Genomic DNA, 27383 nt, shown 5'->3' with positions numbered 1-27383 from the left:
TGAACCCATATAAGACTGGTTATAAGTTCTGGTTATTGGTCTTAATCTTTGCTTTTGTCTTGTTAATTCCTGGATTTTATCTCTCCAGGTCTCAAATAAAACAAGAAAAACAAATTGCTCTTTGGTTGACGTAGTCAACTTAGTCTAACAAGTAGACGTTGCTTCATTTGAAAGGGGTCACAAGACAAAAACATTGCTTTACATTGTGGTTGTGTTTAGGGATAAATGAAAGCAATGTTTCTTTTGTTTGAAACTGGATGTTCGAAACAATTTGTGTGCAGCCAATTCATGAATGGGCTCCCATTAACAGTTTATTGTACAATAATTGTACAGAATATAAAATCATGTGCTAAAAGACCTATTGTGTGCAATAAGATAGGCATTAGCACAGATACTATCTGTGCTATCTGTGCTTGTCATTTGTAGTCATAGTTCATAGTATTCCTGAGACACACTCCACCCAAACCTCCCTCTAAAATAATCCTCTGCAAAGACTCAATGAAAATTGACAATTAACTAATACATGATGGAAAATTTTGTCAGTTGAGCTGAATTGTAACTACACTTTTGTGCAAGTGCAAGTTAACACTCCTGCTTAGATCAGCAGGAATCTGGTGGCCTGCAAAGCAAGCTGTGTCTGCACCTGACACAGACACTCTGCATCCTTGACCTGTGACCGTGAAGTCTTGAAAATATTTGATGATGTTCTGGTTGGTGACCATATATAGATTTGAGATGTAGATGCTTTAAGATGAATGATATAAAAGAGGTCTTGGGGCTTTTTCTGCCTTTTTTCTTTTGGAAGCTTGCTGCTTTTAGGCTTCTTTTGCATTTTGGCCTTTTGGCCTTTGTTGCTCTTTTTTTGCTTCTATGGCCTTTTTGACCCCTTTAAGAAACATAATTGATTGAAAGGTTTATTACATGTATTGAACTGGCAAAAAATGTAAGGGTCAGGGCATTGACGCCACCCTATGAAACCGGGCGAGCGCCCTCAACTGACAGAGTGGGCCTCCACCAGAGATATCCTATTAAAGGGTCATCTTGGGGTACTTTCAAACCTCCAACACCTATTATTACCCACACATTTTTTTTGTAATTTGGCTGTCATGCATTACTGACTAGAGTGATTCAACAACAGCTGGTGATCGATACTTCGGTCAGAGGTAGAGGACAGCCTTCTGCCAGTGCCTTGTCCACATTGGCAGGGGGTATCAGTTATCTAAGGCAGAGACCATTACACATTGTTCACAGTGTTGCTTTATGTAAACACAACTAGGAGTATATGCTAAAACATGCCAACTGGGTGGCAGAGAGTGATTTTGCAGATCTAACATTATGTGAGTAACTTACCACCTGTCACAGAAGTGAAAGAATTAAGACTTAGGGAAGCAACAAAACACTGATGTAGTCAGGCAGGCACTACCATTTATTGTTTAGGGTCACGATAAAAGAGTTTGCAGACTTACAACTGAAACATTAACACCAAATAATCAAAAAAACTCAGTGTGATTAAATAACTGAGGCAAGCAACAAAAGAAAGGGCTGCGGGTGGACCCAAAACAAAGAAACAAATAAAACAAAATTTCACTTCCTATTCCAACAGATCCCCACTAACTCACTGATGCGAAAACCAGGTTAACAAAACAAAACAATACCTGTCTGACTTCATTATTCTTACCTGTAAAAACAGAAGTACAACACAAGCAACCACCCCTTAAGCCTGGTGTTCAGAATAGACAGACGGGCTACTAGGTGTGGTGCATGAGCATGGGCTAACAAATGTAAAATAACAAAACAATCTAAAACCTACTGCCCAGTCCCAGAGCCGCTAACCGAGTGCCTCAACGAGTTAACCGTACAACAAATTTCACACAAGCCTGAAGCCAACAGCAGGGTTAACTATCACAGGATAACTGAGTTAATAATACAACAAAGATGCTGCTCAGATCAAATCACAGCCACCCCAGGTGTTTGCACTGAGTGACATTTATCAGTTTAGACAATTGTCCGTGCAAGCTTGAGATTGATGGTTAATGCCAGTGACAAGGAGGAGAAGACCAGCTGAAGACGTAGAATACAAGTAGGTAGTCTGGAGGCCATGACAAGGAGGGAAATCCCTCACCAGCTGATAGGTGACACTACAGCATTGCCCAGCTCTAATTAAACAGAATAGATTGCACCACAATGATGAAAGCATAACACAATGTATAGAGCTGACAGCAGAAGGCCGTCACACCACCTATAGACTATTTCATACATATTCCCTGTAAATATGTTTCATGCCTTATTTACAGTATGTGACTTGATTTATTCGCTAAGTCTGTTTTAATTGCACTTTGTTGCATTTTGTTTATATGGACACATCAACTTTTCTACATCAGCCAATGATGAGATTTTCAGTGTTTCCACTCACATGCTTTTTTTTTTTTGCTCAAATTGAAAATGCTCGTAAAACAGATGGATGGAAATGCACATACAGTTATGCTTTCCGTTTCTGAAGGCTTTATTATGCATGTGCTTATGTAAAAAGACAATTAGAACTCTAGATACCCATATACCGTACAGAATCTCTCCATGAGAAATCTAACTGGAGAAATCTGGTTTCTCAAATCCACAACCCCAATTAAGGAAAACAGGTTACTTGTTTCAGAAATCACGTTACTGCATAAAGCTGACTATATCCTGCTTACTGATGTGCATTTAAACACACTGACAGAGGGTTCAAAATGCTTTAAATAAGGCAAAGAAATATGTGCATATGCATGTACAAATAAATCTAAAAGATAATCTCATCCCCTCAAAAAGGCTGTCAATTTCTTTGACACTATCTTCTCTTCATGCTCCCTCAGTATTATTGGCCTGCTTTGTGGACTAGCAGAGGCGCTGCGGTCCCCTGCAGGTTCAGACCACTGAGAGGTGAGAAGGGAAGGAGACTTTCATAGCCTAGCAGCTGACGGGTGGAGGATTCCCAGCTCAAACCAAACTCCAACCGGCTGTAGACACACGGGTACTGCTGGTCAGCCCAGCATACCCAGTCCACCGCCCTTTTCACTTTCTCCCACCGCTCAGGCCTAGAAGAAAAAGTCAGTCATTAACAAAAGAGTAAGCCACTCAGGGAATAGTGATACCTAGGCTTACAAAATAATTAAGACAAGAAACTTAGTATAAATTAAGATACTTTCACAAATTAGTAAATTAGGTTAAACAAGGCAAGTTAAATTATAAGTAGCACCTTAAAGGGCATTGGGCAATTCAAGGTCATGTTTAACTAAAGTGCTGATACTTGTATAGATTAGTTCCTCTTCTAACTTTTTTTGCTGGATTCTGAATTTCTTGTTATGTTGTATTTTTGAATGACGTTTTAAATCTGTTGTATTTTGTAACCCACATGTGATTCTACTTGAACCTAACATGAGTCAGGCTTCATGTCTTGTTTTGAACTTGTATTTTAGTTGCATTAGGTGCCAAGTTTAGACTCGGTTGATGTGTCTCTACAAATAGCAAACAAGTTAATCATTTTAAATTAATTTCACTCTATTCATGTTGTTGTGGACTGACCTGGGCTGTGAGGAGTCATTCAGGCAGAAAAGTGTGCGGAGAAGTTTTCCTTCCTCCAGCTTCTCCACCCTCATCAGCTGCAGAACCAGAAGAGTCGCCACCAGCCTCAGGATGTCAGCATGGGCTCTCAAACCTAGACCACATACACATTTATGCATGTCTTTAACATTGGTTGGAACTAGTGAGAACCAAAGCTCAGACTTTGGCTGAGATATCTGTATCAGTTTTTAAAGGCAGGCCACAGACCTCTTTGAGCAGAAAATGCTGTGTTCATGTAGGAACCCGTAGATCATGATAAGAAGTTGAATGAGAAAATAGGTTTTCAGGGCCTTTTAAAGCTTACAGTCTTTTGCTTTTAAGTAAAATGTTAAATCTAAATTGTAATTTAGCAATTTTCCATTATGGTAGTTTTACTTGAGCAAATGATGTGAATATTTCTGTTATCACTGCTTCATCCTAATTCTCTACTCCCAACAAGAAGTTAGAATTACTCAACTTGATCAGAAATAACAAAGCTATTTCCACTCTGTAGGCCTGAAACAGGTTGAGGAAATGCTCACCTAGAGAACAGATGCCCTTGTTTTTCAGGAACACGTTGGCAAAGAGGTCTACGTTGATATTCATGAATTGCCCCAGTTCTGTTGTTAACTCCCAGTAGCCCGCCTGCAACCATACAGACAAATATCACAATTTGTCATTTTCTATGCAAAGTGGTAAGAACATGCCACTAAAATGTATAATATATAATATACAGTATGTCCCTCTTCCCTGTGGATTGCTAGTACAGCAAGAGTGGTTATAGTATAGGGTAGCTAAAACGTTTTTTTTTTAATCAAAGAAAAGATTAAACAGTAGGCCAAAACTTTTCCATTCAAACAATCTATTCACACTGAGATGCAACAGATGAGAGCCACAGCTTCTCCCCAGCTCTAACATGAGCATAATACTAAATGACAAATGTATGGATACATGTATGTGTGTATCAATATATTTTGTCAGCCTGACAAAAACCTATGCTGAAGTTGAGCACAGCTATTGTAAGTTTCTTCTGCTAAATTAATGTAATTCAATGTAATATGTTACACGTTATGTATAATGGCACAGAAATTGTTTGCTAACTGGGAATCCACATAGAAAGTGAGTCATGCGTAAACATGTTTTATCCATTCAAGCCACACCGACTCCGACCTGTGTTCAGTGTCTTTGTCCACAGAAGCAGCCGTCTGTCTTCACCAGGCTGACTGTCAGCAGAAATGTACTAAACCAAAATAGTTTGCATGTCGGCTCCATGTGAAGAAATCAACAGTGTTTGTATTTATTGATTCATTGATTTTATTTCCCTGCCCACCAGAACAAGTGAGGGGAATCTTCCTGAGTGAGTGAAACAGGCAGCTCACAGACAGACTGGGAGCCTTGATCAATCAATGTTGATACCGTTAATAAGTTCAAAACACATATACAGCAGGATATTTGTGCGATTTGAACAGCTGACCGTGCAGATTACACCCCTTGAAATGAGGAAGAGGATATAAAAAATACTCGACTCAGAGCGTAAAAAAATGCAGGGGGTCCAGGGTAGATGCATGTCTCTTGGGTTCAGTGTGGACTGATACATTTAATAAAATGGAAGCATATCTGTTCTGTGAGACGCACAAGTGACGGAGGTCAAAAACACTTCTAAAACACTGCTTAAAATGCTTTCTATGTTGGATTGTAAGAAAAGCCATAAAGTAAGCATGACATCTAATGGAAATGACTATATAAAAATTTAAACTGTACTTTTCAAACTATGGCAGAACATAACAGGAATGTTGCTACAACAGACGCAAAGCAACTGCTTACTGACGCACGCCACCACTGTACTACCTTACACTGGAAAGAAAGCACAACTGAGCCTTTGTGACAACCAGAAGTCCCAGAGATCAATGGGTTACAAAAAAGAAAGGATTGTAATTGGATAAACCATAGCTAATATAGCCAACATTTGAACTTGGCGCTAACAAAAGCAAAGATTTAATTTAGGAGCTTGATACCAACAATACCAGGGCCCTGGAACTGCTACATCTGCATAAAATGCAGCCATGATGAAAACAAATCTTTTCTACACACATCTAAAACTGATCTGTTCCTTGGCTTCACACCCAATGACATTTTAACATATCTTACTGAATGCTGCATCTGGAAAATCTTTGTCCATTTGAGCTTCAGTTTTTCAGGATCTGCGGACATGTTCCTGAAACATGATCACAGCAGGACAGTCTTAGTAAATATTGACAATAGTGTGACAACTGTTATATATGAATAAAGCACATGCATTCAGACAGGTAAACATACTATAGATAAACACACTTATGCTGACTTTCTCCTTTTCACCTGCATACATGTAGATGCACATACACACAGAACAATTAACAGGGAGATGATCCAGACTATCCATTTTGTCACCCACAGCCTTGCCACCATTTAAAATATTTTGTTGTTGTAAAATTGTGTTTACATTATGATTTTCTCAAATGAAGCAAATCTAAAAAATGAATAATTGTTTTGAGACTCACATGGAGGATAGATGAAGAGGATAAGGATGCTCCTTGCTTAAAGACACTGCAGTTGCTGATTGTACTGTGAACCCAGCTGAAGGGCGATCTAGTCTGAATAGTGCAGTCCTCCCCCATGAAACAGGTAAACCTCCACCAGCTGCAGGTTCACTCTGGGCCAGTTTTGCCCCAAAAGAAAAACCTGTTGGTGCGATGTCTGCTTCAGACATCAATTCATTTGTATATAAAGAGCACCCTTGCAAACTCGCTTCTCTATAAGAAGCTGTTCGTGCGTAAACTGGACTTGGAGTGCCATCTTCTGTTGGATGATCTGGGTTAAGGGGTTGAACTTGGATTGACTTGCCCCTTTTCCCATAGATTGCTGCCATAGCTTGCTGTTGTTGAACTGCAGAATTAGGTTTGGCCTCAACAAAAGAGAAGCTTTTTGTTTCAGCTGCGAACACTGAGCCTCCAAGAGATGGCTCTGATCTTGTAAAATCATCTGAGTGATCATCTGGAGCAGATGCAGGTCCAGCTGTGTGTTCCTCAGAGTCAGTGGAACTCTCCTCTGTGTCTGCAAATTTAGCTGACAGCTTTTGTCTCAACACCTTAGTTGGCACATAAGATCTGCGGTGCGATCTGTATTCCGCCCGCACATCACTATGAGACATTTTTTGCCCGCAAGTGGGTATCCGTAAGCTCCTGAAACTCTTGTGCATCTGTGGTGACTCACTGACTACACGTGGCTTTTCATTATGGTAAAGAACACTTTTAGGTGCAGGAGGAGACATAAAACAAGGAGGAGAAGGAAGACAATCAAATGACAGGGATGAAGAGTGAATTAAAGGAGGGGGAGGTGGAGGTGGAGGGACTGGAGATGCTTGGGGTTGGGAAAATGAAGAATTTTCCTGAGGAGGAGGGGGAGCAGGAAGATGGAAACCTCCCACAAAGTGCAGATCAATTGGACTCTCTCTCCCGAAAAGACATTCCATCACTTCATCTCCGTCTTCCATGAAGCTCATGCTCCGACTCCTTTTGTGAACAATGTCCTCCAGAGAAGAGGAATCCTGCAAAAGGAGAGAAATTATGAAGAAAACAAAAAGGGAGTCAGGACCTAATTTTTCACAAATTTAAACTGAACAACTATAAACTAAAAGTTCATTGATGTTCATCAATCATCACGTTTCCTGATCTGACTTTCCTTCATCGTGCGTTGTCAAAAATGTAGTACATATTATTTTGTGTCCGACTTCTTCTTCTTCATAAAGTGCAGGACAATGTCTAAATCTGTTGTTAGATTGATTGTATCACGAAAACCTTTAGCTGACCTTGCTGTTAACACACCCTAAAGTAGCTTTTACAATAATGGCCTGCTTCTGCCTGCTTCACATTAAAATGCATTCTTTGTGAAGCACATGTGGGAAGACTTAGAATAATGTACCACAGCAAAGGAGCGCTGGGCATTGCCCTGCTTTGACAATTATATGTGCTTGTGCCAGACAGGCGCGTTGCAGCCGTGGGTTTTACAGGTGTTGTGACACCAGCACTTTTGAAAGAAACATGATTGTTTATTTTTTACACTGTCCATGCACAAAAAAGCAGCTCTGTTTAAAAAATGTATTTATTGTCACCCCTAAAATAACAAATCTGCAGCTACAGTTTATGCTGAGGGGACTAACCGTGGATGAAGAGAGAGAGGACGCCCCATCCACTTCAGTCCAACACGATCCAACCAACACTTTCTGCAACAGAGACAAATGCAGCTCATAAAAGTGGAACTTGGTAAAACTCCTGATTACACTACACACAGCATTAGGTTACCTCCATAGACCAACTGTCACAAGCATCATCAAAACACTCCACTTCCTTTTCCTCTCTGGAGTCCTGACGAGACATCCAGCTGATGTAGGGGAGGAAGTCAACATCTTCCTCTGCGATTAACTTGGGGATGTCTGTGAAGCCCTCTGTTTGGTCTGAGTCCTAAAACAATGTAGGGGAGTTTGGTTTGTTTGGGAACTACAAAATACGATGTGACAAATCCTTCAAGTCCAGGGTGTAATGTGACTGGTTGTTGGGGTGGAGGGGTTGGTTGTACTGAACAGCTTCCAGAAGTGAATACAAATGACAGTATAAATGTAAAGGAGCCTGAAAAAATGCACAAACCCTTTCTTCAATGGCCACAAAGCTGGTGAACTGAGACAGGATGCTGAACTCTTTGCTTAACTCAATGATGAAGGACTTCAGCTCAGCTTTCTTCCCCTGTAAAAGAAAGCAAAAATCTATGTCAACATGTCAAGCTCAAGCTAGAAAAGTAAACCAGGGGTGGTGGTGATGGTGGGGGGGTTGCTTTAGGTCTCACTCTGACACACGCAAACACACCTCATGTTCAGCTTCACTGGTATCAAGGCTTCCGTCTTCATAATCCCTGATGAGGGCCCTCGCTGTGAGCTTGTGAAGAAACTGAACACACACATCAATACACATTACAATCATCACCTCATCATCCTCATGATTATGACAATCACCATCAACATGCATCAGTTTCTGTAGGGTAAACTAGTTAAAGTTAATTAATGTTAAAGTTTCACCTCTTCACAGTGTTATTATTTAAACATATACAGCAGATACTGTTGAGATCTGTCAGTTGTGATGTACAGAGCGTGAGTGTGTGTGTTCTTACTGTGCCCCTGGATTTCTGCAGCTCACTGGTGGACACCATGGTTTTCAGCTCCTGACCACTCAGGTTGCCAAGGAGGGTGGCCTATATGAAGTAAAGGCAGGAAGTAAGATGAGATTAGTGCTGAAATTACTCTTTGATTACTCATTAATTCATCATTTAAATAATTGATCATTAATCACTGTAAATATAACATCTTTGGGTTTGAACTGTTGGCTGGACAAACAAAGCAATTTGAAGACATCACCTTCGGCTCTCAAAAATTACAAAGAAAAAATTGACAGATTAATTGATTCATGATTAAAAAACACTGGTAGTTGCAGCCTTAACTGAGATTCAAAATGATACACACACTTATATGAAAAATATATGAACAAATATATGAAAATATCTGAAGTAAAAAGAAGAAACAAATCAAAACTGTTATTCAATTAGTAATAATGTATATAAAATGCATACCTGAGTGCAGTTTGGCACAAAACCGTAGACTAGAGTGTGGCAGTCATTGAACAAAGCATGGAGCTGCTTGGGGGCTTGCACAGGAGGGGGCGCTGTTGGGTTGAACTGTTGCCACTTCACTGCCACTGAGCTGCAGCCAGGAGATGCCATACGCTTCACCTGAGATGCCACCTATGGCCGAAAAGAAAACAAATGAGCAGATGAATAGCAGTAGTTATTTCCCCCATTCTTAAAAGCATATTAGTCATATCCCAAAGCTGTTGTTTGCATTAAAATTTCAAAGAAAGGTTCCCAACATATATGTCAGGTCTGGAGGGGCAGCCCACGGGATCAAGATTGCCAGTATATCATCCCTGGCATGATGCTGCATGTGTGAAGAGGTGCTTTACACGGGCAAATTAATATTTTGACCTGATGGTGGCGCCAGATGAAAAGTCGGGGGTTGATTAAATTCATTACAATTCATCCTGAAAGGAACATTGACATCTGTACCAAATTTGATGACAATCCATTCAATAGGTGTTAAGATATTAAGTCTGGATTCAAACCAACAATGTGGAATACATGTTTGGTATCTTGTGTAAACAAGATGCCCTAACAATCAGGTCTTCAGTCTCACCTTCTCTGTCCAGTTGTGTCGGGTTTTTGTGTCAAAGAATTCATAGGCTCCGCCCCCTGCCTGGGCCAGGGCTCTCAGCATGTGCCGATTGGCTGTCGGGCTGAAATGACAGAGATACATAAACACACACCTTAAAATGTCTGTAAAAAAGAATCTCAGAGTACAAAGCACAGCAGCTATATTTGTTGAAGGTTTAACTCCACACAGGGTGAAGTAATGCAGCACTGTACACCAATGCAGTGTATAACATTTAACATAACTGTTATGTAACTGTTATGTAAGGCCTCAGGTATCACAGAGTATTAAACAACCTCTCTGAAGAGCTTAACCTGCCTACATGTTTTTTTCACCTCTTCAATCAAAATTGTCTTTCCGTCATAGATTTGGAAATTTTACTCATAGGTCAGCATCTTAATTTTGTCTCGCCCCCAGACAACCATTGCACCAACTGTACGTTAGCTAACTGCAGATGTTTGCCAGTGTGTCCGTGTTCAGCTCAGCTTCTGATTGAACTCAGAACTCACAGGAGACTTTTCAAACCTTTTTCCTCTTGTCTATGTCTGTTTTTGAAGCAAATTCATAAAGCCTCCAGTTATGCCAAATTTTTTGCACAAGTTGGAACATTTTCAATTTGTGCGGATGCGTCTTTGCATCACTTTGCGCAACCCTGGGCGAATTTGTGCCTTATGGCATCCTTCCATTGATTTTGGATGCAGTCATGCCGCGTCTAAAATTCACATCACTTTCTGTCTGAACACACAGTGTTATGGTGAAGCCCCACTCTACACGACCAATTTGTATAATCTTGCGTCCTCCCTGCCCCGCTGGTCGCCTGTGGGCATGGGTGGGAGTGTCTCATGATTGTACACATAGCTGTTCAGAAAGTCGCCGGTGCTGTAGCTTGATAGGCTGTCTTGATGTGAGCACTGTTTGAATTTTTCCTGCCCTCTTGTCACACCGCCAGCTTGGTCCATGTCGCCAGGTATCCCAGCATGCTTTGTGCAGCGAATTAGTCGCTTCCCATAGACAATGAATGAGTGTGGATTTTGTTTCCAGTCAGTTTGCGTACAGTGGGGCTGCACCATCTAGCATGGTACTCATCAACATCAACACTAAGCTAATTTTCATATCCCCTGTGACCCATTCAGACCTGAGGCCGCAGGTGAAGAGGCGGCTGTGTTGGGCGTTGTCTCTGAGCAGCTGCAAGGTGAGCTCCGCATTCTGGACATGGCCGTCCGACAGTAGCAGCAGATTCCTGACACCACGGGATGGAGGCAGAAGGCTGAGAGCTCGCAGGGGCCGCCACAGCTCAGTGCTGCCCCCTACTGGAGAAAAGCGCTGATAGGACGGAGAGGAGCATTTCAGAGCCAGTGTACTGGCCACAGGCATGGAAAACACTAAGAGCGTTTTTTCCTATTCACCTTTCATCTTATCAGAATAAGAATGCAAATGTGCAGGTTAAATAAGGGCACTAAAGTAAGCACTTTTTGTATTTCTTTTGTTATTAGGCTATTATAATTATTGTATTTAATAAAAAAACTAATTTCAGAAATGTACATGTACATCTAAAACACTTACATCTAACACAGTATGTACTGTAAATTCAGAACATACTTTTCATCTCCTCTGCGATTAAATACCTAAATTTACTCAACCTAGCTTTTGGATGGATTGTCTACACATACTAGATGTGAAATTCTCAGATTTTGTTATCTTTAATGTAAATTACTCAGAACAAATCAAAGCTATGAGAAACACCTCTATGAATAAAACACTAGTTACTTACTGTTTAAATGTAATATAGCATTGTTCTGTATGTTTTTATAGGGATCCCTACATTCACATAAGAAATTCATCTTCACTGGACCAGTCAGACCAAAGTCATCATTTCCACCATCATTTCCTGGTGTTGTTTGTTACTTCATGGTGATAAAATCTACTTACAAATATTTCTTAGCATACATTTTATCATCACAAGATCAAGTTCCTTTCATGGCTGCATCAGGTTGAAGCTATTTCACATTAATGAAAAATAACATTTGTTTATTACACATTCAAGTGCAAAAGAAGCATAAAACACTTTTGGTGCTGTAATAAAAATGTGCCTATTACTACAGTATAGTAATCCAGTAGTAGGGATTTTTTGTAATTTAGTTGAAATAACAGTATATTAAAATCTAATACACTTTACACTTGAACATGTTATACAGCTTGTTAGCTGTTATACAGTTAAATTTAAGAATCAGACAATAACTCACCTTGATGAAGCTCTCGGCAGCCTGACGAGCTTCAATAAGCGGCTGCGCTGTCTGGAAAGCATCTGTATGATCTGATAGAAAAAAACACAGTAAAAGTCTGCAAAATGTGTTTACTTTATTAGTTTTGTGACAGTAATCAGTACAGTAATCTACACAGTGTGGTTTATAACAACTTTCATGTAAAGGTAGAATAATCTTAATATTACATGTTTATAATATTCAGCTTGTGTGAGATTAAGTGCTCACAAACTCTTGCATGTCAAGTGAGTAACAGATCACCAAACCCAAAGAAGTATTATTAATTTTATGTTGTCCAGTTCATTCCTTTATCCATCTGTCACCTTCAATTTGAGCTTCCTTTTAAACAGTGAGACGATTTCACTTTGTCTCACCTTGCCCACTTGTGTTTTTCCTCTGTCTGGTTAAAAACTTTAAGGATACTACTGACCTGTGCCAAAGAAGATGACATTGAGTCTGAGGTTATGGTCGAGGGTTTTGAGGACCTGCAGGGCGAGTCTCTGGGCTGTACGGAGAGACTCCCCCCTCATGGACTCAGACGTGTCCAGCAACAGGATGACTTCATCACATGCTGGACTGGAGGTTGCGTCAAAGTCTGGATAGAAAACTAACATGCAGGCCTGCAGTAGAGAGTGAGAGATAGTAAGAAAAAGAAATACAGTGAGAGAAAGAGAGGAAGACAAACAGACAGACAGACAGACACACCTGGCTGTCCTTGTCAGGGTGTTTCTCCACCCACATCCTGGGCAGGTGAACCTCAGACAGAGTGACTAGGAGCTGGAAACCCTCTGGACCCATCACTTCTCCTGGCAGCACGCTCACCACGGCTTTACAGTCTGTTCTCTACACACACACACAGGAGAGAAAAAAAGGATGAAAATGAAGAAGCTGGGCTTGGTTTGTATATCATGATTTTTTTTTTTAAAGATTAAACATTAAGAAATTTTTTCAATGACTGGATTATTTTCTTAGGGTATAAAATGTCGGATTGATCAATTGTTGGTCAAATTTAACTAATTTGTGAAGTCTTAAAATTGCTTCCTCAATCTAAGCAGCAGCCAAAAACAAAGTATAATGATATACAACACAGAAAAACACTGTATATTTTGGTGAAGCTGTAACTAGCTGATGTTTAGTATTTCTACATGAATAATACAAGAATAAATAAATTTAAATAAAACGTATAAATAAATAGCAATGCTATTATCATAATTACAACAAATTCTCTGCTGAAGTAATTGTCTCAGCACTAAAGTGAGGTATTGAACATTACAGAAACACAGACTTAAGATAGAGCCCTGAGGGACACCACATGTCAGGTCTATTTTATTGGAGGATCGTTCATCCACGGCCACAAAGAACTGTCAACCAGTTAAGTAAGACCTGAATCATTTATGAACCGTGCCAGAGAGACCAACCCAAGTCTGTCCAGCAGAATGTAATGGTCTACAGTATCGAATGCAGCATTGACATCTAACAGGACAAGCACAGAGAGCTTTTTCTCATGTGTGTTCATTATAAGGTCATTCATCACTTTGACTAGAACTGTTTCCTTCTGTAATGGGCCCTGAAACCAGACTGGAATTTTTCAAACACAATGTTGTCACAGAGGAGATCATTCAGCTGTTTAAAAACATTTTTTTAATATCTTACTCAGAAAAGGCAGGTTGGAGATTGGTCTGTATGTAGTGATGACAAAACAATCTGTGTTGCCTTTTTTAAACAGTGGTTTAACTTGTCTTTCTCCATCTCCGTTCAGCTTTGCAGCAGCTTCTTTTGATTAATAATCTGTTTTCTCCATGGTGGTCTTTGTTTTTGAGGATTTCAAAAAAAAATCTGAATATATTATTAACAAAATGTGAAAACACCAAAGTTACCTTCATCTTGACTTTGTGAGTGATGCATTGCAGGCTGGTGATCTCATAGGGCATCTCAATTGACATGTCCAGGGTGAACTCTCTGTGGGGAAAGAGTAACACATTGAACACAGCATCTAGCTGCACACATTTCAGCGTGCATCATAAAAAAAAACACCATAGGAATGTAAATATTTTATCGTAACAACACAGAATATGGCTCACCTTGTACTTGCTGCCTCATCGGTCACACACACTTTCTCCACAGTGACCTATTGAGCGAAGGGAAACCCACAAAAAACACAGATGAGCTTAACCTGAGATAGAAGGAGACAGGCCTAATGAAGCAGAGAAATACCAAAATCACCAACACTTGGCCTCAGTTAATAATTTATCCTGTAATGATTCCTTAATCACGCACAAACACAATAGGCAAACTACAAATTCAAACTGAGAACCACACACCACAAGTCCAGATATGTTAGCTATGTCATACACTGATTTGTCTTTAAACTATAAAAACATATGTTAATCATCCACCAGAAGGAAAATAAGGAGACTGAATTGAAGAGTACAGTACATGCATACATTGTATAATAATAGACTTTTGCTTCCTTGGGGGCCTTTTGCCATTTTTCACACTATTGATGGCTGACAGAGGAGGAACTGAGACTTTGGGCTGGGACTTTTTAGTATAGATTTTATTGGTCTCTTCTCACTTGTGTGGTCTGGTTGAGCGCTGCACTCTCCTGCCACGGAGCAACACTCCCAGGCAGGGAGAAAAAAATACTCTCGTCTCTGACGATCAGTTCAGACACAAAGGTAACTTTGATGAGGACAGTTGCACCGGGCGGCAGATTGCCCACACTAATAGTGAACACGTCCTGCAGGGAGCACAAAAACAACATCACAATCAGTGTATAAATACATTTTTGTTTGACACAGTTTGCTGTGAAAAGGGGCTATAAAATATTCTGGTATGCTCATCGATCAGTCTAATATTTGAGAATTAGAGATCGCCTGACTTCAAGCTTGAATCAGCATGATGATGTGTGTTTGGTTGAGTGCAGAAGCTGGACATACGGGAGCATCCTGGTCCATGAGGTAGGCTCCATGGCCTTTCTCGATAGCCTGCTTGTACTCCTTGCGAGCTTTCTCTTTCTCCTTCACCTGAGATCCAAACAGACACAGAACGCATGGAGTAATTGGTTAAAAATGTTAATTATATCCTTAGTGTTAAATGTCAGCTTTTAAATGTTTTCATGAGAATATCTGACTAAGCTTTACAATATAATTTACAATATATTCTCGAGTTTGCTTCACTCCAAAAGACAAAAATCTTTTCTCCCCACACAAATTGTGTAGTCAATTACTCACTGTAAGTAGTATTAAAGTCAGGTGAGGTAAACAAACAAACAAACAAACAAAAACAGCTGAACAGAAATCTCTGATCAGAAAATGTAAAGCTGTGTTACCTGTCCCACCACATGTTTCCCATTGATGAAAGCTTCAAATCCGCACACTGCTGCAGAATCATCCAATGGGAAGACGTACTTCGCCTCAATGGGCACAGAGCTAAGATTGGTGTATTTTTGGAAGATGATGACCTAAAAGTGGACAGAGAGACATATACTGTCAGTGCTTTACTTAAGATGTCAGCCAGTAAACTCAGCAATCAGTAAAATATTTACATCTGATAGTCGGATGGATTTTAGGAGGTTGATGCAAGATTTCCATGCAAGAGAAACTGTTACTTGAATGGACATCCTGGCCTGGCAAATTTAGTGTTATTAAAGTTTTTTTTTCACCTGAGAGAGCAGATCCATCAGTTTGCACTTCACATGGACGGCCTGCAGAGGGAGCTGCTGACCAGAACTGTCCAACAGTCCAGCTGTCACATCCTCCAGTGGGTTTTTAATGCTTTCAATCCTGTCATCCTCAGAACTCATCACTACACACACACATGCAGGTGAAGTTTAACAAATTACGATTACATTTAAAAATGTAAAACCAAATATGTTGTGATCTCTGAATGTGAAACTTAAATTCTTTTTGTATTACTGAACATTTTAAAGACCTCTTGTCATCAGGGTGTAAAAGCCCTTCCTTTCTCCCTTGCAACTTTTCTGCTATCTAAAGCAAAATATTCCTCACTAAAATTTGGACCAGAGAATTGTACTTCGAAAGTATATTTATCAGGTATGCAGTGCTCACCTTGGTCACAGGAGGGCAGACACGGCTCAGCTGAGGTGTTGATAGAAGGACTGAACTCCTGCATTTGGTCTCCATTGATGCTGAACTGAACCACGTAGTTCAGCTTCACCTGATCGGGACTGTACACCACGTACTCATCATCCTGGAGCACCAGATTGAATAGTTATCAGTACACAGTGACATGTGTACATAAGTTTCATCTCAATCATCTTATAAACTGTAATACATTCTTAATTAAAGAAAATATTTAAGTAGTCCACACTTTTATTCTAGTTTTTAGTTCCTTAAGAGTAAAGTTAAAGCTTTTAACTTTGTGTTGACATTGTGTTGTGATGTAAAGGTTCAGACTGAGGCAGCAGCATTGCTACAAGTTACATATGTATTTGATTTACGACCAAATATGCAAATCAGAATCACAACTGAAACCCCTTCATACATGATTTGATCAGTTCACACCGTCACTATAAAGAACTGATCTATGTCACATATTAGGGGAAAATCAGCTTTAGCATCAGAAAGAATAAACATTCATCTGCAATCTGTCTGCTGATCTATTTATTTACATTTGCACACACGCAGAGTCCTACCTCAAACTCAGACTGAGTGTTTGGGGTACGGCGGACCCCATGCACACTGTCGTGTCCCTCAGGGGCTTGGGTCAGTGTGGGGTCTCTCTTGTGGACGGCCTTGCACCCTCCCAATGCCACATCACACACCAGCAGCAACCGAGAACCATCTGTCACACTGGGCTTGGAGTATTTCAGACTGGTGCTGTGGGTGGAGGATATGGAAAACTAAAAACATGCTTACTAGAGATGACTTTGTTGTTGCCATCTGGGTTCCTGGATGATGAAATGATGAATGCAGGCTAGCTAGTGTAATATCATCTTTCTCAAAAGGAATTTTCATAGAGATAGCTTTTGAAGTTCTTTTGGGTTTTGATATGTTTTTTATGTTTCAAAGCAATAAAATAGTAACCTGTGACTCACATTTGAGTGATTGAAGTCACAGGAGTAAAAAAGTGAACTCAATGTGTCTCATTTTAGTGGAAACATTTTTGTATTGAAGAGGATGTTATATGTCACAACAAATGCACATTTTTATGGAATAAACCTTGTTAATTTCAGATATTCTACTAACCTCGCAGCATTGCTAAAGTAGATTCCACTTCCAAGATTCCCAACATCTGTTCTTTCTATCCCATGATGCTCCACTCCAACACGAGGCAGCAGCAGACCACTAAAGAGAGAGAGAGAGAGCAACATTTAAAATCCATGTCAAAGTTCATTGTTGAGTTGTACATATAGACAAGCACTATAGCACTATACCTGTCAGGCTGTCATTTTATATGTATAATAATAAATAATAGCTAATAGCATTAGAATATAACTGCTCGCAAATGTGACCTTTATTTACACAGAAACCCTGTAGGGTGAACTTTTTGAACTGATAGCCTACAACTCGGATGCAACTGTTTTGTTTTGTTTTTTTAATGAAACCAAAAGAAAATATATAATGTTCCTTTGGTGGGTGCATTCGCTTACTACAGATAGTTGGGCTTTTATATTCCAACAATTACTTTCTTTCATAACTTTCTGTGAGAAAACACCTGTTACTATCCAACAACTGGATTTCATTTTGAAAGACAGACTGAATCTCAGCTTGCTACATTAGTGAAGATGTAAGTTTAGTTTTGTTTAGTGTGCGTGTTGGGAACAGAGAGATAGGTCAATTTTTATAACAGAAGTTTTCCATATAATATGTGAAAAATACAGATATGATTAGAGAAATTAAATAATCTTGAAAATGTAAATGTATGTATGTTATATTATTATTATTATTATATTATATTTTCCTGTAACACACCAATACTGAACTGGCTGTGTGTAAGTGTGTGTGTGTGTGTGTGTGTGTGTGTGTGTGTGATCTCACCGAGACAGGATTCCTACAAAGTTGCTGGGGCTGGAGGAGTGGAGGAGGGACTTAATGTTCCCCAGCTCACTTTTAAAAGTCTGAAGTTCCACCCCTCTGCTAACACGTAGAACCTGCTGGATCTGCACCGCGCTGCAAAGCACAGATGGAAAAACTGGCAGTGAGACACCGCACACATCTGACAAATATACATTTATTTATATAGTGTATGGATGGACTCTACTGCCTACACTAAAAGGCCATTAAAACACACTCAGTGACTGTTTTGTAGCATTAGGACATTTGGGGGCATTTACCTCTGTAACTAACTACTACTACTACTATTTAGAACAATTTCTCTATGATGAAGTTAATTTCAATGATATTCTCTTCATGTCTTGTATAGTGTCTTTTAGTGTAGCATCTTTGTATTTTATTAAGATTAAACTGCATTCTATGCCTCTAAACTCACTTTGCTTTAGCCATTTTTTGGGCTCTCTCATAGAATTTACCCCAAATTTTGTCTGTATTTTTTTACAATTACATACTGTATATAGCTTAATGGAGATGGTATCGGTTGGTTGAAAGTGGATGGTTAAGCAGAAGAGAGAGCATGTCAAAAAGGCCTCAAGTTGCATGTATAGTACCACTAGAGGGGGTTGCTCTAAACCAGGGGAAAGATTCAGTATTGGATTGTGTGACAGTTCTGGTACTTTAAGGTAGATTTGTGACATTAAATGGAATGAAAAAGGAATAATATCAATAACAGGCGGTGTGCTTTTCTATCTGCAACTTGAGTGTTTTTTTAAATTTAGTTCTGAGGCAGTACGTTACCTGTCCTGCAGCAGAGCAGTCACATCCTGAAACTCAGAGCTGTTAGGGGGAACGAGTTCAATGCTGCACCTCAGAGCACGATACTTCCCCAGACAGGAAGGGGCGGGGCTTCTCAGGGTCATCTCACTCACATTCAGAACATCTCTGATTAACTTGAAAACAAGAAATTATTTTGTTAATATTAGCATGCACATGCACAGAGGACAGTAGTGACTTGGGTTTATGGATATAAGCTAATAGTTTGTATTGATGACTCAACAATTTTTACATTTTTTTTTTTTACATTTTGCTGTCAGCAGAGACATGCTGTAAATTGTAAATTTGTAATGTTTTGTGGTGAAACAATAATAGTGTTTTATTGTGAGACAAAATGAGATAAAGTTGGTTATACTCTTTGATATTAACAGGTTTTAATACCTAAACAATAAATACAATGAACACAAATCTTCATATTTAAAAATGTAATGTCTATACATGTACTGTTGAATTAAAAACTATTTTACTGTATGTCAAATGTTCAAGAACTAAAAAGAACAAGCCTGATGGTATTTCTGTCACAACACATTTTTAAGTTTATCACAGTGGTTTAAGCTGAAGAAGTCTCAGAATTTTTTCAACCATGTAATCCCTCAAATTGAAATCACCACAAACAATATGGCAGAGTAAGAATATCCAAGCAGCATGTAAGTACCAGTAGCTTCAGTCTTCTGTCAGATGTGGTTAGGGGACAGTATTGATTGTAAGTCACCTATGTTTTGCAGCGCACACAATAATACACACAATAATACATTAACACTGTAGAGACACGCGTAAAACTGAAGAAAATAGACTTGAAGTGAAAAATAACTCTTGGGATTGTGCTTGTGTGTGTATAGAAGCTTATCTGTTCCACCAGACATGCATGAAATGGACACCTGAAAAACTTGGCTGAAACACCTCCTGTGTAGACAAGCCTTTAGTGTGTGTGTGTTTAAGTGTGTTTTCAAACCTAAGGTTTGTTTGCTCTAGTTCAAATCGGTGGATGATTTTCATGATATGATTGGTAAACTTGTTATGTTTTACCTTTGGTTCTTTTCCCACAAAATTCAATTGAATCAAAAAGAACATTCAGTCCGCTCGTATTCACTACGCTCAACATAAACAGGAAGAAGGTCCTGAAGAAGGTCCTACTTGCCCAATTAGCATCAAGGCAACATACTTTGTTGCTAGTCCAGGTCTGACCTTCATTCTCCAGCTAGCTGCTAGCAACTGTCGCTTTAATGTGTGTCCCAGTATGCGCACCTGGCTGCAGGAGCAATTTAAGCTCAAACTTGCAGAGTATGCCTTGTAGATGGGTCAGAGGAGAATTTGTTTTCAACCAGACTGAGACAACTTCCTTTAAAGGGTCTTGGTACGGTTGTTTTGGTCCACACCCAAGTGTGATTGCTGTGTTCAGACCTGCCCAAACGAATCACACCAAAGAAGAAAACCAACCAGAGTCCAGTTCAACCACACTAAACAAGCAGTTTTGAAAACACCCTAAGAGTGTTTATAACACAGTATGTGGTTCTTTATGACTGTATACATGTGTATCTGCCTTATTAAAACTATAATAGCTCTTTTAGCTCTTTTAGCCTGTTTTATACTGAATGCTAGTATCCACGTGTTTGCACATGTGTATATGTCCTGTGATACCTGACAGAGGTCCAGTTTCTGAGAGATGAGCTTGGCATTGGGAGGTGGATGGGGCTCTCTGTGTGGCAGCAGGGTGTAAACCTCATCCAGAAGGGACATCACCTCAGCATAATTCCCCTCTCTCTGCTTTCTTTGAGCCTGAATCAACAAGCCCTCCGCCCTGCTCACCTACACACACACACACACACACACACACACACAACCACACACACAAAGACAGCATGGAGCAACGGTGTGATTCTAATCAGATTTGTGATCCGACAGTCTTTCTTGGAAGGTGAAACAAACAACAGGCTGACGGGACAGCTGATGCTACTGTCAGACTGAGATTTCACAGGACGATCCACAGGGGAAGCCTTACATCATTGAGGCTGAGTTTGTCGACTGAAACTCTGAGGATGTTGCCAAGGCAACCCAGGGCCTCGGTCCACAGCAGCTCCACAAACAAGCCCACATCCTGCGACAAGCTTCCTGTGCTCAGCTTCTCCTCCAGCAGCAGCTGCCAGGCAAACAAGGCACATGTCAATCAACTGATCAGCTAATTAAATTTAGCATGAAAGTCCAGCAGCAGTAATTACTCTAAGGGCACAGATATCTTAAGAACACAAAGCCAACCTTAAAAGAGTACTGCACTGATTAACATTTAACATTGTCAGCTTCATGATGGGCAGTTTAACAAAAAGGACTGAAAAAAAAACGATGCAGTCTTTTTCCTTGACAAAACCTGGCGCCAATGTTACCCACAATGCAACTTGACTGCCAACAGTTTGATTTGGGATTCAGATGTGTTATGCTAGTGGCCGCTAGCCTCGAGCAGAGATGAGGAGCGGACCACAAAGGTCTGGTAACCTGGCAAATCATGGAACTCAGTGCATACTTAGTTGAGCTATGGTACTCCTTTCATTATTACTTGGAGCGCAGTCAGCTAATGTCTCAATTGCTGAATCAATGTGCAGAGAGTGTGTCGGACCTGCTGGAGGGGGAGGGAGCCCAGGTCACGGGCCTGCGGAGGGATGCTGGTCCTGAACTGCAGACCTGAAGCCTGCAGGGTCTCTTTCAAGGCCTGGTACATCTCTAGAGCTTCCTCTGAGGTGGACAGAAATGCCAGCATATCCCTCACTGCTGCCTTCTGTTAGCACAAAGACAGGGTACATGTTTTTATGTTCTTCCAACATGAAAATTGTTGTTCTACTCAAGTCCAGTCATGGGCCCCAAATTTTGACTCATGACTCTGCTGGAGCTAAAACTGGAATACTCTGACTCAAGGACACATGTGGTCTGGATTTAGACAGATTAGTGTCTTATGATGGTCTAAATGTTGACTCATGTATATAGCACAGTTTGAAGCGGTGATTTTACTGTAATTACTTTTTGTTTGTCCTTACTATCTAGCTCAAAGAAATCAAATATTACCAAACTGCTAACAAGCAAATAAGGTAATCTGTGAGCTGAGATGCACTACAAACAGTAATATACAACAGACTTACATTAGCTCCTATATCGTCCTTCCAATACTTGACCACACGGTATTGCCGCCCTTTCTTTCCTTTGGCACTCTGCAGCTCCAGAATGCACCAAGTGTTGCTGTTAATCTAAAGAGAAATGTTGATTATAAATGATAGTAATCATTGTAATACAGTAACAGTAGTGGTGGCAGTACCCTAGAAATAAATTGCAGCTTTACCTTTTCAAAGATGGAATATTTGGCCACTTGAAAATGATCCGGGTATGTTGGAATATCATGATCAGTTTCAGTATAAATTCTGTAAAATTTAACAAATGACAACAAAAATGCAAAGATAAATGTCATTTCCTATATATTATTTGAGAATACACTTTTCTGCAGAAATGTTTATGAAAACTAAATGCTGACTTAGTTTTCCAGCTCTTGCACAGCAGTGTGTTTTCCCCTGTTGTTGTTGTTGTGAGCGCTAGTTATTTTTCAGGAGGCACATGTGGTTTAACTGCATTTTCGAATGGATAAATTTGGGATTTGAACTCCCAAATAGAAAAAATAATCACATTTTCAAAACAAATTATTTTTATGGTGGATTGCCCCCTTTAAAGCGTGCCCTGCCAGTGGCTGTGAGAAAACTACTCTCTTTAATAGTATAATCCTTGAAGTCTTTGACTGATGGTGTAATGATGAAAGAAAAAATCTGGACAAACAGCATTACTCTCCTCATATGAGAAAGCTATTAAGTTTTTCATGGAAATTAATAACAATTAATCAAAGTAACATATTTATAATCTATATACTGTTTAAGAATGATGAAACTTTCATGATGTGTACACAATCTGCACAATTGACAGTGTTATTGTATGAGGATGACTCTTATCCACACCTGAACCTTTCCAGAATGCTTCCACTCCTTTCTTGAGTCTCCACCCTCTGAGTCAGGCTTATAGAGTCCACAGGCTCAGCTTGACCTTTGGATGGCTCAGCAACTGCTCTACTTGTCAGTATATCAGTTACTAAAATACACAGATAGAGCACACACGCACACATTAGCAACACACTCAAACTCAAGTCACATGTTCTGCAATAAATGCATTAGAGTTGGTATGCATTTAAACTTCAGTACACACCGGCTATGTAAATAAGGTGACAAATGGATTATCACAAACACACATCATTCATGACACTTCATTGCGGTAGGTTTGCTCTAAAGAAATAAGAATGTGTAACAATGTAGAGTGCAGCACACACCAGATGAGCAAACACACCCTTTATCTAACTAAAAGACTGTTGTTTGCACTTAAACCTGCTGACTGAGTGTAAACTGGATTTTTCATCAGCATGTCCATATATCACCACGGAAACAAAGGTGGGGAGACAAAGCTACTGAACCAGTGTCCAAAACACAAGGAACTTGTAACTTGTATCTGTGCTAAATGTTAAAGGCAGGTTCACAGAGGGATCATGAGTCATTGTGCTGGAACTGGGTGGAGTCATGATTCTGATTTAGTTTGTCTGCCTGCTGAGAGAGTACAAAGTGAGTGATCGGCATTTTTCACTCCCACATCTCTGATTGCACAGTTTACAGTACAAATCCACACTGCATAGTCCGCACTTTAATATAAAAGTACGATACATTATCAGCTAAATAACGTGCATGTACAAATATCAAGTTTAGGGTTAGGCGTGCTGTGGCCTTCACCATCATGGTCCTTCACTTTACTGCTGCAGTTACTTCATTTCCCAACATGTATGTTATTTTTAAGAAAGAATCCGCAAATCTGTGTTTTTTTACTTAGTCTCCAACTTTGATGCTAAGCATTTATTGCTGTGGTGTTTTTGCACAACATTTTCCAGATATCACCTGTTAATTATATGGCGTGGATTATATTCAGGCCTGGCAATGGGGAAGTCAAATGCAGTAGCCAATCAAATTCAGTCCTCCTGTATTGGAGCCAGCCCTGGTGAGAGTCAGATTTCCTTGTGTTTGGGTGTTGGGAGGTACTTTGAGTTTTTACAAGTGGCGCTATTTTCTTTTCCTACCCAACCATTGCAGCTATTGCAACTTATGGTAAATAGCAAATTCTTTTAATGTTTTATGTACCAAACAAACTAGAAATGTGAAATTCATTATTACATGAAACCTATAAGCATTATTTTTATCCAGCACAGGCAGAAGTAAAATAGACATGTATGCATGTATTAACATGACCCCTTAAACCTGCAGTAACTTAATTATAACAAATTTTGACCACTTGGCTGTGGAAATAAATTGTGAACACAACACTGACAACTTGTTATATTGCAGCCCCATTGCAGCAAACACTTGCTTATTTACACATCCTGTAGTTACAGAGCAACATTATCATTTGAGTCATGTTTCTGGTCACCTGATGAATTTAAGTCCAATATTCAGTCTCTTTTAGCTCTGTTTGTTGGCTCTATCAACTCCTGAGTGGAATATTTGTCTCTTAAGCTGCCAAATTCTCCATCACCATGTTCCATCAACCATGTTCACCAGCTAGTCGCTAACTCAAAAACAGCTGCCTGCTGCAGCAGAAAATGACACTATGAGAGCGGTGAGAGTGGTGAGAGTGAAACAAAACAGTAAAGTGCCGTAAAACTTGCCGTAAAACTCTGTAAAGCCGAAAGGAGCTGCAGAGTAGGGTGATAATTCGCTTTAGGTTCATTACTATGAGTGATGTCTCTCACATTACACACTGTCATTTGATACAGCGTGTCATGAAGTGACTGTTGCATGTCATTGCAGCCCCGAGCCACTAGAAGGCTCTGGTACCACTAGCCATTAAGAGGGATTATATACAGTCTTACGCAGAATGTTATGGCAGTAACTAAGAGAAGTTGTACCCCCATGTTGGTCATGTTATAACGTGGTTATGGCCGTTAGTACATTAAAGCCAGCTCAACTGAAGACAAGTGTCGTATCTAATGACATGTACCCTAAGATATCAACAGCGTTACTATAAAAATATTTATTATAGCTGCTTTAATTAATCCTGAATTATGTATGAATTTGAATATATACATGAATAAAGACTCTGTGAAGTGGACACCTAAACTTCCTGAAGAAAGTAATTTTTTTTCTTAACAGATTAACTTGGTTACCTAATTTTTTTACTGATGATATTTTTCTTACATGGAAATATGATGTTATTCCTATTCAGTCCACCCAAACTGATTCCCACTTGAAATGAAGAAATTTTAGTTAAAACTTCCCCACATCACTCTGCTGTCAAATAACTACATGCAGTACACTATACATGCATGTTTTGCTTTTTTATCTCATGTGGACGTGACAAAGGTGATCTGATGAAAGTATTTTTGTCATGTCCACATAAAACAAGCAAACAACACAGCAGACACAAGACGTTCTTCTCCTGTTTTAGTGTACATGTTGCAAAATATTTATGGATGTCTGTGCGCCTCTCGGAAACAGTTCTGCCTATGAAAGACGATACCTTGATGTGAGAGTGGATCTCGCCTTGGTGAGGAGAGAGAAAGAGCAGGAGAAAAAGCAGAGAGACAGGAAGTATCCAGCTTGTATTCATCCACAGGCAGAAGAACTCCTCTCCCCAGACAGCTGTACACATAATCCATCCCGACCACGGGCGTTTGGTATTTCTGGACACTACGAAGCCTGTTGGAGCTCAGGTTGGATATGTCATTGGTCACAATCAGAGAGCACTGTTGAAAATGTAGACAGACATCAGAAAACAAGTTGTGAGTTTTGATATTGTATATGAATACTGTATATCCATCAGGCAGAGGCAGACCAAATCTAGAATGCCATGACGTCTTTCTCGATTGTACCACTAGGATGACATATAATCATGCAAGCTGCATTTGCATTAATCATATTGTAGAAGGATATATTCTGTTTTTAATTAAAGGACCTTAACCAGACTGACATCTCTACAAACAGGGTGATACCTGCCTAACCAGGCACTGGCAGCGGAGAGTGATCACATCATCTGACCTGTTTGTTGACCACAAAGGAGATGTTGCCTCCATTCTCTGTTACAGCTGACTTCAACTTCTTCTTTTCCTTGAACGGCAAGTTTTTCAGCTCCAAAAGCACGGAGCAGCTCTCAAACACAGCCATGCCTGTGAGGAGAGGACACACCCAAGCAGGCCATTATAACACAATATCAGCTGCTTTCAGCTGCTGACTTTGTAGGTGTTTTTCTTCTCTTTCGCTCTTTTGGTGTGACCTGTTGGTTATGTACACTCAAATGTGATGATTTTTAATTATCACCAACATAACCACACTTGACTTGACCCCACCCCCCTCCCCCTCTCTCTGTCTCTCACATACACACATACACACAAACACAAACACAAACACACACACACACACACACACACACACCTAATGTGTTCATATTCAACGACTAAGAAAACAATAATAAATAAAAAACAATAACAAACCAAAATGAAACAATCAACAAAGTGCAGTTGTCCTTAGCCCTCAGCTCTCTGTAACATTTATTTTGCGAATAAAAGCAACAGCTATTAAATGAGTGACAACACTAACTTATTGCTGATTAAAGAAAGAAAATGAGGCTTACTTTACTGCAGGCATCCAGACAACACTCCTGCTGTTGACTTCACTGCTGTGTCTATCAGGCTAGCGAAAAGCTTTCAGCATTATCTGCTTGTAAGCTTGTGTTTTCAAAATAAAGGTTGTGATGTTAAAGGATAGGCTCACAATTTTTCAAGTCTGTCTTAAAACAACAGTCAGGTGTCCATATGAACACCGAAAGAGTTTTTCCTCACTGTAATCATTCCTCCTGTTCATACTGGCTATTAAAAGTTCCTCTTCAAATGTGTTTTCAATGTAAGTGATGGAGTGAAATCCACAGTGTGTCCACACAGTCATTTGGTGCAAAAATGCATTAAAAAGTTGATATGAAGCTTATATGAGGCTTCAGCAGTCTGAGTTAGTCATATCAAGTGCATATCTGCCACATTTACAGTCTTTTTAGCTTCAAATTCTCATCTCTTTGTGTTTCCTCGGACAGTGTTTCCCTGTTGAGCTGTGGTGGAAGTATAGTAACAAAAAGAGGAACTTTGGCACTAAAAAGACTGTAACGTTGAAAGATATCTACTTGATTTGACTCATTTGGACGGAAGCTTCATATTAGCTTCAGATAAACTTTTAAATACATTTTTGCACAGAAGGAGAACTGTGGATTTTGACAGAGACAGACAGACTTGAAAAATTGTGAACCTGTCCTTTAAACCTGCTGAAAATGAACAAGCTTTGAACTAATTCCCAGCTTTTCACAGTC

General features: G+C 39.7%; 1 protein-coding gene across 1 annotated transcript; it reads right to left on the bottom strand.

Moving 5' to 3' along the window:
• Window positions 1-1403: 1403 nt before the first annotated feature.
• On the bottom strand, window positions 1404-26728 carry parp4 (poly (ADP-ribose) polymerase family, member 4). Its single transcript, XM_042426915.1, has 36 exons — window positions 26661-26728; window positions 26069-26196; window positions 25551-25776; window positions 22958-23087; window positions 22297-22375; window positions 22100-22204; window positions 21583-21741; window positions 20974-21111; window positions 20613-20780; window positions 18939-19090; window positions 18126-18257; window positions 17334-17432; window positions 16781-16964; window positions 16194-16335; window positions 15788-15930; window positions 15455-15586; window positions 15063-15149; window positions 14699-14863; window positions 14205-14251; window positions 14001-14082; window positions 12829-12966; window positions 12554-12743; window positions 12106-12176; window positions 10998-11185; window positions 9848-9947; window positions 9229-9399; window positions 8773-8853; window positions 8472-8552; window positions 8256-8351; window positions 7914-8072; window positions 7772-7834; window positions 6114-7159; window positions 5725-5791; window positions 4119-4221; window positions 3559-3691; window positions 1404-3071 (listed from the first exon to the last, which is right to left on the bottom strand). Exons 2-36 carry the CDS (start codon window positions 26192-26194, stop codon window positions 2852-2854), a joined length of 5403 nt encoding a protein of 1800 aa, XP_042282849.1. The 5' UTR covers window positions 26195-26196; window positions 26661-26728; the 3' UTR covers window positions 1404-2851.
• Window positions 26729-27383: the final 655 nt, after the last annotated feature.

This window comes from Thunnus maccoyii, chromosome 11 (assembly GCF_910596095.1).
Source record: "Thunnus maccoyii chromosome 11, fThuMac1.1, whole genome shotgun sequence".
Classification (NCBI taxonomy): domain Eukaryota; kingdom Metazoa; phylum Chordata; class Actinopteri; order Scombriformes; family Scombridae; genus Thunnus; species Thunnus maccoyii.
Note: the sequence above shows the minus strand (reverse complement) of the source record. Positions and strands in the feature narration are given on the sequence as shown.